At 52.6% G+C, this 15,886-nt stretch overlaps 1 protein-coding gene across 1 annotated transcript in view; it reads right to left on the bottom strand.

Moving 5' to 3' along the window:
* Positions 1–15,886, bottom strand: part of SDK1 (sidekick cell adhesion molecule 1) — a 530,611-nt gene that overhangs the window by 186,855 nt on the left and 327,870 nt on the right. The window contains exon 14 of the mRNA XM_042972313.1: positions 15,542–15,678. Within this exon, the coding sequence (XP_042828247.1) occupies positions 15,542–15,678 (137 nt within the window). The remainder of the gene's footprint in view (positions 1–15,541; positions 15,679–15,886) is intronic.

Genomic DNA, 15,886 nt, shown 5'->3' with positions numbered 1-15,886 from the left:
TGAAATATGTGATTTCACTGATGCTTTGCCTTGTAGTGTTTCATATTATGAGAATGTGCGTTCTTGCATTAAAACAACTTCCCCTAGGTCACAGAGCAAGTTAAGTGGAAGAATTAAGATGCAAATTTTATTCTTTTCCTAATTCGAATTCCAGTGCTCTTTTGGCTGCAACAGTCTGCGTATTGTGTCTCCTAAAATATAAGCTTCAGGTTAGAATAAGAATGGCTACCCTTTCAAGTAGCCGCCCACAGGATGAACTCCACCAGAATCCGTTTTGCTCATTGGTAGATCCTGGGCACTACAAGAGTGCCCCACGTGAAGCAGGAACCCAATAAATATTCGTTCAGCGAAAGCACCTGCCACGTCCTGGGCACTCTGGGTGACTGTGTCACACACTGAACCTTCACAGTAACCTCATGGCATTTATGATCATCCTCTTGCTCATACAAGGAAAGGAGGCACTGACCCACGAATCACGATCTGGTCCTTCCATCGTGGGGGCAACTCCCAGACGGAGGCAACTTTGTTCTTTCGACGTCTCTCTACCGGTCATAATGAGTGTTAAAGCTCGCAAGTCAAGGGCTTGGTCACAGAGATGACCCAGAAGCAGAGCTATGCTCCTGGCCCAAAGCCTTCGAGGGTTCAGTCATGTGGCTCTCCTTCCCCACACCGGGATGTTTAGACACTAAGTGGAAGTTCTCTGGGCTTCTTAGTAAGGTACCGCACTCTCGGGGCGGGCGCTCGGATGACGCTGCACTTCCCGGTGCTTAAAGCTTTAGCCTCTCCAGCACCCACAGCGATAAGGTGCGTTGATGCCCCTCCCCACCACGTGAAGGGAAAGGAATGGCACTTTGCTTGGTGCTCTTCCTTCCGGAACCCCAAAATGCTGGTCTAATCATCAGAAAAATATCCACAAATCCCAACCTGGCGATGTCCTACAAAACACCTGAGCATCAGCCCTCAAGGCTGTGAAGGTCGTCACAAGTCTGAGAAACTGTCCTGCTAAGAGGAGGCTAAGGAGACACAGCGGCTAAATGTGGTGTGGTGGCCTGGACGGGGTCCGGGGACAGAAGAAAGACATTCGTGAAAAACTGAAGGAATCCTGAATAAAGCATGGACTTTAGGTAATGATAATACATCAACATTCGTTCATGAATTGTGAGGCAGGTACCACACAGATGCAAGATGTCATAATAGGGGAAACGGGGTATGGGGCTTTTGGAAATTCTCTGCCTTCACAGTAATTCTGGAAACCTAAAAGTCCTCTAAAATAAATCGCAAGAGAAGAAAAGGCCTGTCAGAGAGTTGGTGAGAACCAGGAAGGAGAGGGCAAGCTGTGGCACACAGCGCAGGACTCGCGTGGGAAGGCCCTGTGTGGTGTGTAGGAGAAGACAGCCGTGTGTGTGGGTTCACACGGGGAGGCCCGGATGGCGGACTCAGAGCCTTTGCAGAACAGAGTTTCAGGCCACCGTGATCGTTCCCGACGCTGGAGCCCTGGAGGACGGGCCGTCCCAGATGTGGCTCGCTGGCATCTCTCAGTGTCTGGGGGGCCTGCTGGCTTTGGGGGTTAGTGACAACAAGGGGCCAGGTCCCCCACAGCTGTAAACAGTCATCACTGAATGTCCGCAGGGTAGGAGGCTAGCGTCAGCTCTGGGAGTCGGAAGGACGGAGGGACCTTGGGCTCAGCCCGCACCTGCACTGGCCCTGCCCAAGGCCCGCAGAAGCCCTTTAGGTTTTGAATAGATTACCATAACAAGGGCTCCAAAATTACTGAGCCATACAAATCCTGAGACCACCCAGGGAACCGTATGCCCACGAAATAATACAAAAAGGTGGAAAAAAATACATACATATAAAATATGTACTATGTTAATTATATATAAATTATATATACGTGTATAAATTATGTATATAATTATATACGCATATATAAATTATACATATATAATTATATATAAGTTATATGCACACATATAAATTATTTATATAATTATACATACATATATAAGACACATAATTATATATATTATATGTACATATATAAGTTATACATAAATTATACATGTACATATAAATTATAATTATATACGCATATATGAATTATATATATAATTACATATAAATTGTGTATATAAATTATTTATATATAAAAAATACATCATAGAAAGTACCAATTCATTAACGAAAATCTGGAAAAGAGAGTAAGAGAAGAAAATGAAACAAAATAGGCATAGATCCATTCTACAGTCTTTTAAAACTGTTTTCAAGATTTTTTGAGTGCTTTGTGCAATTATTCTCAAGTTTCTCGGAGAGCAGTCTGCCCTACGTGTCGGCGTCCAGCTCACTGAGCTGCGGGATTGCGTGTGGCGGGACGGCTACCGTTTGCCCCCCTACGTTGAAGTTCCCGTCGTCCCGTGAGAGAAGCGCGGTTTCAGGGCCTAGCCCGGGCCCAGTGAGCTGGCGCCCCAGGCCTCTCTCCCACTCAGGAGGCAAGCACGCCCGGCATCAAGCAGCGGTTTCTCTCAGCCTATTCAAAGGTCCTGTGGACACCGGGAGAGAGGCAGGAATGCTAACTAGTCCTGCAAAGGTCAGGAAGATCCTTGTGCGGGGTTCTGGTCGCCAGAACGGCAAGACTCGAATCAGAGGGGACGCCGCAGCGTCCCGTTTGTGTCAGTTGGTGGAGAATCTTCAGCACGGACACTCTGGAAAGGACACGACCAGGTCCTTGGGATGGACGGGACTCCACCAAGGTGGCACACATCTAGCACAGGTGTCAAAGAACGCTTGGCTCGGGCCTGCTGTGGCGACCCTGGGAGATAAGGCTGAAGCCTCGGGAGGGCCGGCCATAATCTGCCAGGCTTGGCCGGGGCCGAAAGAGACAGACCTGAGTCAGGGAACTTCACTAGACCGGGACAGGGTGGGAAGCAGGCGGCTACTGCCCAGCCAGGACGAAACCCCAAGGAGCAGACAGGTGAAGTACAGTGTGGTTCCCCACCTGGGGAGGGTCCCGTGGCAGACGTCCCCCGAGAAACAAGCAAGTGTGTGGGGCTGGATGGGAAAAAATGCACCGAGTTTGGCCTTCAAAGTTAAGAACAAAAGCACCGAGCATTTGGGAAGTAAATGAACCTCCCTCCCTCACTAGGGAACGTGGCCAAGGCAATGACAGGAAAGGCTTTGGGACCTTACATGGTTCACGTCTGAGGGACTGGGGCCTCTGAACTGTGGGTAAGACCCCAAATGTGCCTGAGGCTCGGGTCCACAAGGGGACACACACTCCCGGCAAGGGCCTGAACTGGAGAAGCCATTTGCTTCGGAGAGGTGGAAAGAAGCCAGGAAGGCTGGAAGCAGGGATTGGACAAACCCAGAAGCATAGGGGGAACCGAGCTGCGGGCAGGAGCCACACCGTGACGGTGGCAGTGCACCCCCCACGACGGACAGCTCAAACCCTGGCTGGCAGGTGACAGGGTGGAACTGGGGAGCCCTCTCCACATAAAAGGGGCCCCTAGCTTTAGGGAAGACACATCCTAGGGCCACTGGTATTCTGCACTGAGTGGTCACGAGGGGCAGACCTGTGCATCAATTTGCATCGGTGTGGGACAGGCTTGGGAAGGGCCACCCATGAGGTGAGCAGAGGCTGTGGGAGCCTCTGTGGGCTCCCTGCCCACCTCCACATCTTGCGGAGTACAGAGAGAGAGAACCCCCCAAGCCCTCCACCTCGGCCCCTCTCTGGGCCTATGACACAGCAGGATAACAAAGATCAGTAAATATCTGGGACACTGGGACAGTAAAATCCTGCATGGATTTTAAAATGGGAGCAAATGCCCTTAACGCGAGGTTCCGTATGCAAAAGCCCAAAGAAAAATGAGCTGAGCCATAAAATACTTCCTAACAACTCTGAGGCTGCTAGAAAATACCTGTATGAGCTACGTTTCGAAGACGGCATTCAAACGATTTGAAGCACAGAGAACAAAGTCTCAGCAACTTGGGCAAGCAAAACAGCACAAAGCCATTGGCTTTTAAGTGCGTCATCGCAAGCGGGGATGAAGATGTTCGACATACTGTGTAGTGACAGTCGGGAGCGGCTGCCACACGGAAGCAAATGAGCTCGTGGGGAGCAGTGCGCAAGACAGCTGCCCGGCCCTGCCTGAAAAGACTCTGTGGCCACAGAAGAAAGAGCTGAGCCACACGGCCTCGAGATCCTCTCTGCGGAGGAAGGAGAACCCTTTCCGCCTCTCCTGACGATGCCGGGAAGGGGCTCGGGAGAGGCCCCGGGCCCCAGGGAATGCCCTCCAAAAGCTAGTCTCCGACCAGCCGTGGACGTGAGGTGCCCCACTCAAGAAACCAGTGGCCACTAGAACGTTCTCTACTCGAGAAAAGACATGCCGCCTGTGGGAAATCGCCACCTCAACTCCAAAGCATCATCTCAAACCCAGCACGCTCCGGCCCGGCTGGCCGATCATCCCCCCAGACTGACGCCTCAGTGCGGGCTTGCAGCCCTCCGGCCCAGGCCCGGGGTTCCCGGCCGCCCTTGGCCCCCTTCCTTCCAGGGAACTCAGCCATCAGTTCAGAAAAAGCAACCTCCCTGCTCTCTCCTTCCGCCTCTGAAGCTCACACCACCACAGCCAGGTCCATCCACCAGCTTCTAGATGAGCTCACATGGCGTCGCTCAATGACTTTGCATGGCTCTCTATGGTTTAGGACTTTGGTCTGGCATCACTTGGTCCCTCTGTGTGCGGGCGTGTGTGTGTGTGTGTGTGTGTGCGCGTGCGCATACGTGTGCAGTCTTCTATTTTTTTTAAGTTTATTTATTTATTTTGAGAGAGAGAGCATGAACAGGGACAAGCCAGAGAAAGAGAGAGAGAGAGAATCTGAAGCAGGCTCCACACAGAGCCTGAGGGGGGGCTCAAACTCACAAACTGAGATCACGACCCGAGCCCAAACCAAGAGTCAGACGCTTAACCGACTGAACCACCCAGGTGCCCCTGGAGGTCTGCTGCTTTTAAAGGAGATTTAAACATCGTTAAGTGAAAATACACATAAAATTGGATATAAAGTGAAAATAAAAACACAAATCCAAAATCACGAAGGAGAGGAAGACAGAGGGATGTTGGGAGCACCCGGGATGACTCAGGTATCCAGCTAAGCACTCAGTTTAGCTTCGGGCTTCCTGGAGGCCAAAGGAAAAAGCACCGCGCTGGATGGCAGAGTTTGAAAAGAAAGCTGCGGAATCGCTCAGGAGAAACAGACATGTCTTCACGGCAGAGATGCCGGCCGCAGGGACGACTCTGCCCGAGACCCAGCGAGAGACGCGGAGACCCAGACGTGTTCTTCCAACCTCATGTTTCTTCTGGCACGTTCTTAGCAAACAGCAAGTACGATATTAACTTGCGGGAGACAGTGTTCCTTTCCAAGTTAAGGAAAAATACATTAACTTCAACCTTGAGGCTCAGGCACCTCATGTGGTGATGGTGACCAAGTTCCCCACCGCGTCACCTCTGAAAGGCGCATAGAGGACGGTCCTCCGGGAATCTGTGTTAGGGCCGTGGAGCTGCGGGATGCTCGTGTGTGGAAGGTGTAGGGCATTGCTGAGTGGAATGTTGGTATTTTAGGAATAATTTGCTTAGAAAGAATACATTTCCATAAAAATTTAAAAAATCAGAAGAACCACGAATGGGAGGAGGAATGTATTAAACGATGAAAAACTTGTTTCAAATCAATATCATATTCATTTCTACGAATTTCAGGAATAGGCCAATCCAACGTATGGAGGGGGAGGGCTGCCGAGTGCCTGCCCTTGCCGGAGAAAGACTGTGGAGAAGGGTCAGGAGGGAACCTCCCGCTCTGCGGAAACATTTCGTATCTCATTTGCAGTATGAGCTATGTGCTGTGTATGTATTTGTAAAACTCGCTTAAGATCTCTGCATTTCATGATATGTAAATTATGCATCAATAAGCAACCAAAAGTCAATATCATGTATAACAATAAAACCCTGGTAGATATTCCACTGAGATCAGAGACTGAAAGAGACGCACTACTGTGCTGATTATTCTTTTAAATTATTCTGACTAACCCTGTAAGTTTTGTTTTATTTTATTTTTAATTTAATTTTATTTCAGAGAGAGAAAGGGAGACAGCATGAGTGGGGGAGAGGGGCAGAGGGAGACAATATCTCAAGCAGGCTCCACGCTCTGTGCAAAGCACAAGGCAGGGCTCGATCCCACGACCCAGGGATCCTGACCTGAGGTGAAATCAAGAGTCAGATGCTCAACTGACCGAGCCACCCAGGCGCCCCTACCCTGTGAGATTATTTTTTTAAAAAACAGGAAACAATAAGTTTCTATTACTTGGAGAAGATATGATTGCCTGCCTTGAAAACAAAGAGGACCGACTGGAAAATCATGAGAATAATAAGAGAATACGGAAAGCGGCTGGATGGAGAACAAACACTGGAACCAGGGCCGTAGCCACAGCCCAAAATTTAGAACTAGCTGCCAGACAGAATAGAAAGGAGATCCCATTCTCAGTAGCAGTAAGACGGAATCTTAGGATAACCTCAACAAAAAAGTGTCACACCAATGGGTGCAAACCTGTCAACTTCCCTAGACGATTCAAAAAAAGAGCTAATGCAACGGAGAAGCATGCTATTTTCTGGATGGGAAGACAGAATCTCCAAGAAGTCAGTTCTCATCAAACTTCTCATAAGCTTAATGTCACTAAAAAGTCAATGGGACTATTTTTGAAACCTGACAAAATAATTCCGATTTTTTTTTTTAAGAAAAATAAACAGGCAACAAGAACTAGCAAAAATCTGATAAGACGAAAGAACTTTGCTTTATCAGCAATTAATACACATTTTGGAACTAAAACAACTAAAATATAAACCAGGCCAAAAACCAGATGATGAATCGATGGATCCAAATAAACCCCCCTAAACAGACTTTTATATAAACAGGGCCTCTGAATACATAAAAAGGGAAACATTCATAAATAAATGGATTATTCAATGAACTGTGTCGGGAAGATGAGGGTCATTTGGAAAAAATAAAAATTCTAAGTTCAAACTTACATCTAAGTTCAGATGAGTTTTTAAGAGTTAAATGTGTGAAAAAGTAAAGGTTTAAAAATCAGATGAGAGGAGCCTGGATGGCTCAGTCGATTAAGCATCCGACTTCAGCTCAGGTCATGATCTCACAGTCCTTGGGTTCGAGCCCCGCATCGGGCTCTGTGCTGACAGCTCGGAGCCTGGAGTCTGCTTCGCAATCTGTGTCTCCCTCTCTCTCTGCCCCTAACCCATTCGCATTCTGTCTCTGTCCCTCTCAAAAATAAATAAACATTAAAAAAAATTAAAAAAAACCCAGATGAGAATTTAAAGAACATGTATTTTATGCTTACAAGTGTTGAAATATCCAAACATAAAAGCAGGGAAATAAATCATAAACGAAAATACCAATAGATTTAACTATATAAAAACCAAATACTTCTGTATGTCAAAAAGTAATACACAAATATCAAGAGTAAAAAGTAAATTGAAAAAATCCGTGTCACAAATGACAGGAAAAAAACCCTCAGGCTTTGATAAAAAATAGAGGAAAAGAAATCGACAGATCGTAGAGACAAAGCACAAAAAGCCAAGGAACTTGGAAAAATGTGTTCAGGAGGATCAGTAATCGAAGGACAGTGCAAAGTAAAAATCCTCCGAATGAAAACATAGGAGAATATCTTTGTAAACTTGGGAGGAGGAAAAGTATTCTTTAGTGTTTCCTTCTGGATATTTTCACGTGCTGATGTCCTGTCTTTGCTGGTGACCTAAGGGCCTGGTTTGTCTATCGGGTGATTCGATATGGCTGCTACTTGAGCAGGAGACTGGGGACAGCATCACCCACCCCCAGGAGGAGACCTGGGACAGCGTCCCCTCCCCCTAGGAAGAGACCTGGGACAGCTCCCCCTCCCCCCAGGGGGAGACCTGGGACAGCGCCCCCTCCCCCCAGGGGGAGACCTGGGACAGCACCCCCTCCCCCTAGGAGGAGACCTGGGACAGCGCCCCCTCCCCTAGGAGACCTGGGACACCACCCCCACAGAGGGGGACAACTGGGAACAGCACACCCCCCGGACGAGATCTGGGAATAGGGCCCCCGGAGAGGAGACCTGGGGGCAGCTCCCCTCCCAGAGGAAGAGACAGGGGGCACTGCATGGAGGAAATGCGACAAGGGAGTTGACCTGAGACAGAAGGTAGGAATGGGGAGAGAATTCCAGACAGGCTGAGCGAGGGGCAGCGGCACCGGGAATCAGGCGTGTTCAGGGGTCTATGAGCCACACCTTGTCGCTCAAGCATAATCAGCGAAGTGAGCGGCTGGAGGTAAACCTGGAGAGGCAGGTGGCCGTCGGATGGAAACAGTGCTGGATACCACGCTCATCGGCTGAGAATCCAGACTTTAAGCGATGACATCTCTCCGTAGGAAAGAGGGCTGGCTATCTGGCCAGAAGACGGGCTCGGGACTAGTGTCTGAGCTGTGTGGAGCCCTGCACGCTCTGGGGGCCCCGACGCAGATTACGGAGGCACGCGAGGCTCACGCACAGCCCTGCCATGGCGCCTCCGCTGAGGGGCCACAGGGTTTCGAGCGGGGAAAGGCCTTCGCTCGGGCGCGTGTGTGTTTGGAGGGCTCCCGCTGGCGTCTCGGTGAGGGTGGGCCTGAGGAGGCGACGTGGAGGGACTCATGTGATGGGGAGGCAGCCAGTCGGGGCAGAGGTGGCGGGAACGGAGAAGGGTCACGGGCTGGACAGACACGAGGTCAAACGACAGAAGTTACTGAAGATTTGTGGAGGACGGGGGACGGTCTGTGTTTCTAACTTGGAGAAGAAGCTACTTGGGGGAAACGTGATGAGTTCTAGTCTGACAGTTTGAGTCTGCCGAGCCCGTGGGTCAGCTGGGCACGAGTGTCTGGGGCCCAGGGCCGAGGTCAAGGTCATGAACACGTATTAGGGCGGCAGCTTGGGGGCGACAGGTGAGCCGCGGCGGCACGGGGTCACTGCGGAGGGCGGGGGGGTGGGCACAGAGGAGGTAAAGACCTGTGGGCTGAGCAAGCAAAGCAGAGAGTGCCAGCATTTGCGGGGAGGAGAGGAAAACGCGGGCGGGATGGCCCGAGAGATGGAAGGATAAGGGTTAAGAACCAAGAGGGGGGCGGGAGTCGAGCCAAGGGAGCCAAGTGCTGCGAGCGGCGGGGGTCCAGAGCACAGGTGCACTGCCGTTCAGGACGACCGCGACCACGACCACCCGCCGCCCGTCTTTCAGGACAGCGATGTTATAGCTTCCGCGGGAAGAGCGGCTGGTGTGAATGAGAGATGAGGGGGTGATTCTCCGGCGAGGAGGGAAAAGCCCAGAGGGAAGCAGAGCTGGAAGAGAGAGGGCGGACAGGCATTAAGTCCCGGAGGACCTGGGGCAGAGGGGCCAAGGGCGTGTGTGGAGGGCAGGAGTTCAACTCGCAAGGGACTGTAGTGATTGCTTTCACTCTGTGCTTGAAGTAATTTCTCAATTTTTTAAAGATTTATTTATTTATTTTCAACGTTTATTCTTGAGAGAGAGAGACACAATGCGAGCAGGGGAGGAGGAGGGGAGGGGCAGAGAGAGAGCGAGACACAGAACCCGAAGCAGGCTCCGGGCTCTGAGCTGTCGGCATAGAGCCCGATGTGGGGCTTGAACTCAGGAACCACAAAATCCAGACCTGAGCTGAAGTTGGATGCTTAACTGACTGAGCCACCCAGGTGCCCCATTTTCTAAATTTCTTTTAAAGAGAGAGAGCACATGTGAGTGGGGGAGAGGGGCAGAGGGGGGGGGGAGAGAGAGGGGGGAAGAGGGAGAGGGAGAGAGGGGGAGAAGGAGAGAGGGGGAGAGGGAGAGAGGGGGAGAGGGAGAGAGAGGGGGAGAGGGAGAGAGAGGGGGAGAGGGAGAGAGAGGGGGAGAGGGAGAGAGAGGGGGAGAGGGAGAGAGAGGGGGAGAGGGAGAGAGAGGGGGAGAGAAGGAGGAGGGGGAGAAAGAGAGGGAGAGAGAAGGGGGAGGGGGAGAGAGAGAGAAAGAGAAAGAGAAAGGGAGGGAGAGAGAGAGAGAGAGAGAAATTGAAAGAAACTTAAGCAGGCTCCATGCTTAGCATGGAGCCCCACGGGGGCTGAATCCCACGACTGCAATCACGACCTGAGCCTAAATCAAGAGTTGGATGATCAACTGACTGAAGATCGACTCTGTCTGATCCTCGAGCTGAGCCACCCAGGCGTCCCAGTTTCTAAATTCTTACCAGTGAGCATGCCTAAGTTTAATAATCCGAATTACAAAGTTATTTTATATTTTAATTAACTTCAAATATTTTAAGGCGTGATGGCCAAACCGTAACTACAAATACCCACGTCTGTTAAAAAACTGAGAGAAGAACTCAGTGGAACGACATAACCTGGATTTTTTGTATAAGCGGGTTTGTCACCCGCGACTACGTGCCGGGGGACACGGGCTAAGGCTGGGAAAAATTCACGGGAAAGGGACCATCTCTCCAGTTGGTGAAAGACCTCAAGTATTGTATTCGAGCCGTGGAAGGAGGGCCTTCGTCCAGTCCCGCTCACGGAACACATGAAGGGCTCAGCTTGGGGCACAGACGAAGACAAGTGCCGCCTCTCCCAAATACCCGGGTTATCACGGAAGCTCACGGAAACCCTTGCAAGGCTCTCGCCCAAATACAAAACGAACACATCCTAAAGCTTCTGGGTAGCTCATTAATTCACGAAGGAGCCAGGAAGATGCTACGAATGTAGCAAGAGGGAGTTCAAACGGCGCACCTGTGTCAACAATCAGCACTGCCGAAATGAATTCGCAGACAGGTGCAAGCTTGGTGGGTCACTATCTCCAGGGCCATAAGTAGTGACTCCAAGAACCACCGATAACCAGACACGATGTATTTGCATTTCTATGGACAAGGAGGATTTGCATTACTTACGTTTTCTCCGTGGCCTAGGGAGCTGTAGCACAGCTCGACAGCAATGAAAGGTGCCGGCCTCTACGGAGTCAGAGAGCCCCGCAGGCTGCTGCAGAAGCCGCGTGGTAATCTGTGTTTGATCTGTCTCCGAGTCCACTTCAAAGCCTCGCGCAGTGCCTTCCGGCGCTATCCCGCCTCATCGTCATAATCTCAAAGAAAGATTACTCTTGATCCGATTCAACGAGCACTTAAGAGACTGGGCCAAGTGCTCTCGCTGTTCCCTGCAATTCTCCACCAGTTTACGGGGTCCGTGCGATCAAGCCGCAAGAATCCCTGTGCCCTCGTAACTCAGGCCCCCCAGGTTCCCTCGTCTCCCACTAGACCCCATGTGTTCCCCCAGTCATGTACCTCGAACTGGGTCTTGGGACACTGCTGCCCTCCTTGAGCCCTGGCTCGGCAAGGAGACGCATCAAACTGCAGAGCGAGGCGATCCACAGGACGCCCGTGAGGGCCCAACACGCTCTCCGTACGGGGTTTCAACTCCAGGCAAATGCACGGACAAAGGCTCAGCTTAAGCTCCAGAGTTCTGCTCCACAGAAGCTCTGGAGAGACCTCTCGAAACGGCTGGCATGTGGTGAGAGCAGGTGCTGCAAGGGGCCTGCCCCCCCCCCCCCCCCGCCCCCACTAACCAGGCCAGTCTGGCCCCTGCAGGAGGCCGGGTTTCCAGGAGAACGGCATCCCAATCAGCCTGCCAGGGGAAGCTGGCTGCAGACGGTGTCCCAAGTAGCCGGATGGATGGGGCGTCTGGATGGAGTCATTTAGAATCGCCCACTTGCACAGCGTGGGGTGTAGGCCAAATATAAATTCCATTTTACCGTATTGCTGCTAAGCTGTTCTTTCTGACCATAATTAGCTAGGCTGTTCAGCTGTTCCTTAAGGACACCGCTTCCTAATAAAAATCAAAACCAGATCCTTGGCCCGGGGGACAGTGCTGGTCTTCCTACTGGCCGTGGCTGGAAGGTGGACAACAGGGTGGACAGCTTCCACATAGCCCACACTCGTATCCCGTGCAGGAGGAATCAGGATCGGCCCAGAGACGACCACCTAATCCGCTCTAGATTTTTCATGTAATGATAATAATGCTTGGGGCAACAATAATAATAGTGTAGAATACTCTAGATTCTTCTATGTCACATGCTCTGGAAGAGAAACAGTTGGGAGTCTCAGCCAGCTCCAGAAAGGTCCAGGCAGGAGAGCCAGAGGCTAATGAGGGACTAATGATGTTCTTAGGACCCTCTGCAGTGACGTGAAGGGACCGGACGCCCACAGAGTCATCCCGTCTGAGCCAGGCTCTCTGTTGGCCATCATGGGTACAAGGAGTATTGGGCCCAGCCTGCCCTTAAGGGGTTCAGTCTTGCCAGAAGGCACACCTGCAGACCAGTAGCTATTACATGTGGGACTAAATAGTCAAGGGGAATACATGGAGTGGTGTGGAGACTTTCGGTCTGGGCACGAAGGGGCTGTGTGGGTCAAGGAGAGGTTTAGAGGAAAGCCATATTTGAGCTGGGGCACGGAGACCGAGGAAGAGTTTCCCCCCCGGCAGATGCTCTCGCACGACCGGGTGACCTTCCGGCCCAACCCCCCTGTCGTAGTCCCTGCGGAAGCTGGCTGCCTCTGAACGTGCCTTGAGCCTCACGCTTTGGGGCTGATGCTGCCCCTGTCCTCTGCCTGGCCCAAGTGTCGAGGCCTGTTCCCTTTGGAGGCTCTCTGATTGACCTTGCACTCCCCCAGCACCGGCGCGTACCTCGGTGAGAGCTCGTTATGGGGCAGGACGCGGTGACGAGCCTGACCTCCCCCTTGCCGTTAACCAGCGGGGACTGGTCACCTCGGCTCCGCATCCCGGCCTGCGGCAGAGCACTCCGCGTGAAGCAGGTGCCCGACGAGGACCTCGTGTGGCGTGAATGGACAGATGGGTGGAATGAATGACTGCGTGTGAAGCCCGTGCCCGATTCGAGCAAGATGCCCGACTGGCAGAGCCAAGAGCTCCCGCAGTTTGATGAGAAAACAGCTGGTGTGGGCATTTTGAGGCAGTGTCTTATTTTAGTAAATCGAGGATGGTCGAGCACCTGACTTTCAGGAGGGGGTCTAGGACTGTAACCTGAGTCCACCACAGGGGGCGCTACCGGAGAGACCCGAGTCAGTTCACCTGCTGAGTGCCTACCGAGTATTAGGGACCCAGGACACAGACATGAAGGACGCCCGGGCCTGGTCTCTGCTCCTGTCTCACTGTCTCCATGCAGACCATCGTCTGGCCGCACGCTTCTCACAGGTTGCGTGACCAGGACACCCTGAGGAAAACCTTACCTTCTCAGGTGTTTTTAATAAATAATGCCAATGACTCCCCTCTCTGAGCAGACAGCGGTGTATAGACAGGTCCCCATTCACACCCTGACCCCCGATGGGAAGGAAGAGACCACATCGGCCATCAGAGAAGCCTCCGGCAAGGGGAATCAGGGCCTGGGCATCGGGCACCTCGGCCTCAGATGGTGCTTGAAACGGAGGCCGTCGTCGCCAAGGGTGTAAATTTAGAAACGGAGGAGTTGGGACTAAAATGCCCCTTCTGGGACATCCCTCCATGGACTGGTTTGGGAGGTGCCCAACGCAAGTACGGGCAGGTTCACGCAGCGGCTCCCTTTAATCTCTACACAGACCAGAACCCAAGGCCACCAACGCCTTCACCTCCGTCATTCGCCGCCGAGGTTCGAGAGAGAAGCGTCTGCCCCGTGAGACTTCTTTGTAGATGCCTGATACTCATTAAGAGCAGGGCCTCCGGAGGCAGACAGCCTGGGTGGAGTCCCGCCCTCGGCCACCACTAGCCGTGTGACTTCCGGCCAGTGACTTACTCTGCACGTCGGGCCCCTGAGCTGTGAAAGGAGCATCAACCAGTGCCTGATGGGGCATGGGCACGTGATGATCTGAAGGAGGATACAGCATCAGGACGGAGGAGAAGTACAACAGATAATTAGCAGAAGCTCGGTGAGTTAAGTCAGCAATTACAGAAGAGCGTGCAAGCTGGTGAGCGCCTAGGAAAAGCAGTCACCGAGACCGTAGGACGTCTCTGCCTGCAGAACTGAGCGGGCCAGCGAGCCATGTGGACTTCGGCCAGGCTGACTCAGGTTTCGGCAGAGGGCACCCCGAGAGAGAACCATTCCCAGCTGTCCTGGAACAGGGACCCAATTAGAATGACAATGTCGCGATGAGACAAGCCAAGGGCTCCGTGATGTTGACCATCACAGGAGTCCAGCTCCTTGTGGTCTGGCTAGCTCCTCGCTGGGGGAGGCCCGGGAGGAGTTTGGAATAACGGCCGAGGGAGGACGCTAGCTTGGATGGTGAAAGCTTACACTGAGCCAGTGTGCTGGAAAGCGTCTTTGAGGAGGTGACAGTGAAGGGTGACGGTCCAGCCCCATGAGCATTCCAGATGAGGGAAACGGGGCCATGTGGGCAGCCCGTGAAACCAGCATGCCTGGCACATGCCGGGCACAGAGCAGAGTGGGAAGGGGGAGGTAGGTGACAGTGCTCAGGCTCCGAGGAAGGTTTCCTTCTAAGCCCTGTGGGGGCGGGGGGAGATGTTAAGAAGATCAGTGTCCCTGCCTGGCTAAGAATGCTTTGGAAGAGAAGAGTAGAGGCAGGGGCACCAGTTGGAGGCTGTCCTGGTGACAGAGACCGGGCCCTGCAGAGCTGTGTCCGAGAACGCAGAGCGCGGATGTGGGCGTGGGGTCAGGTGAGGAGAAAGGGGCCCAGGGCCATTCGTGGCGTTCGTCACCAAGGAGGCCTTGGGGCTGGAATGGAGATTAGAAAGGCCGCACCAAGGCACTGAGGATGGTCAGGGTTCAAAGGAGTTGAATTCACTCTGGAGGAGTGTGGGAGACCACTGGACAGAGACATGGAGGAACGGGGCCCTGAGCGTGACTCTGGAGGATTAGGATGCTGGAGAACCCAGATGTCAAGGAAAAGACGCCCCTTGGAATCACAGGGTTGCCCTGACTTCCCGAGAAGAGAGTGGAGGGGGCAGGAGAGGAGCCGCTGGCCCACAGATAGGAGGGGAGAATGGTGGCAGGGCGGGGAGCAAAGCCAGCTCCTGCTGGCAGAGGCCAAGGCGTGGGGGAAGGGAGAAGGGGAAGGCCCAGAGAATACTTCGCCCGAGTCCGAGCCAGAGGAGACAGGCAGAAATGCTAACTAGTGCTGTTGCTGGCTCCCAAGCAGCCCCAGGGGGCGGCCCTATTCCCTGCGTCCAAGTTCACCCTTGGGACGGTCCCAACGGGTGTGCGCACAGCCTCCCTGTGGGGCTCAGGCCCAGATCTGGGCTCTCACGGGAGGCTCCCTGTGCTTCCTTCTCGTCCCTCCCGGCCTCCCACGGCACCCTGTATCTTTCCCAAAAGCCAGAGTGGGGTTTTTCATTTGGAACTCCGTAAAGCATCATCACATATTTCTACTGGTTTGGGGTCTGTGCCAGAAGTACAGGTCAAGGACACTGAGTGCGTGGAGAGAAATCCATCCACGGCAACAACTCTGCTTCAGCACTTACTGTTTTCAGACAGCTCCACGATGTAGTAGAGGACTGGGCTGTTTCCGTCAAAGGGTCGAACCCACGAGAGCGTCACGGCGTGGCTGTGGGAAGAGTTCAGGCTGGCCAGGAGGTTCTGAGGTGAATGAGGCAGTTCACTTGGGCGCAAAGGAACAGGAAGAAAAAAAGGGTGCACATCAGAATCGATGGTTAGCCTGGTTCTCACATCGCACAGTCCCGGTGGGGAATGTTTTGAAAACGGAAACAAACTATGCCCCGGACACAAATTCTGACCACCTCTCCACCCGAAAACCTCCATTAACAACGTGGTTTTTTCGCCAAAGATATTTGATTAAATCCTTCTGG

Source organism: Panthera tigris, chromosome E3 (genome assembly GCF_018350195.1).
Source record: "Panthera tigris isolate Pti1 chromosome E3, P.tigris_Pti1_mat1.1, whole genome shotgun sequence".
Lineage (NCBI taxonomy): Eukaryota > Metazoa > Chordata > Mammalia > Carnivora > Felidae > Panthera > Panthera tigris.
The sequence above is the reverse complement of the archived record's forward strand: the minus strand, read 5'-3'. Positions and strand labels throughout refer to the sequence as shown.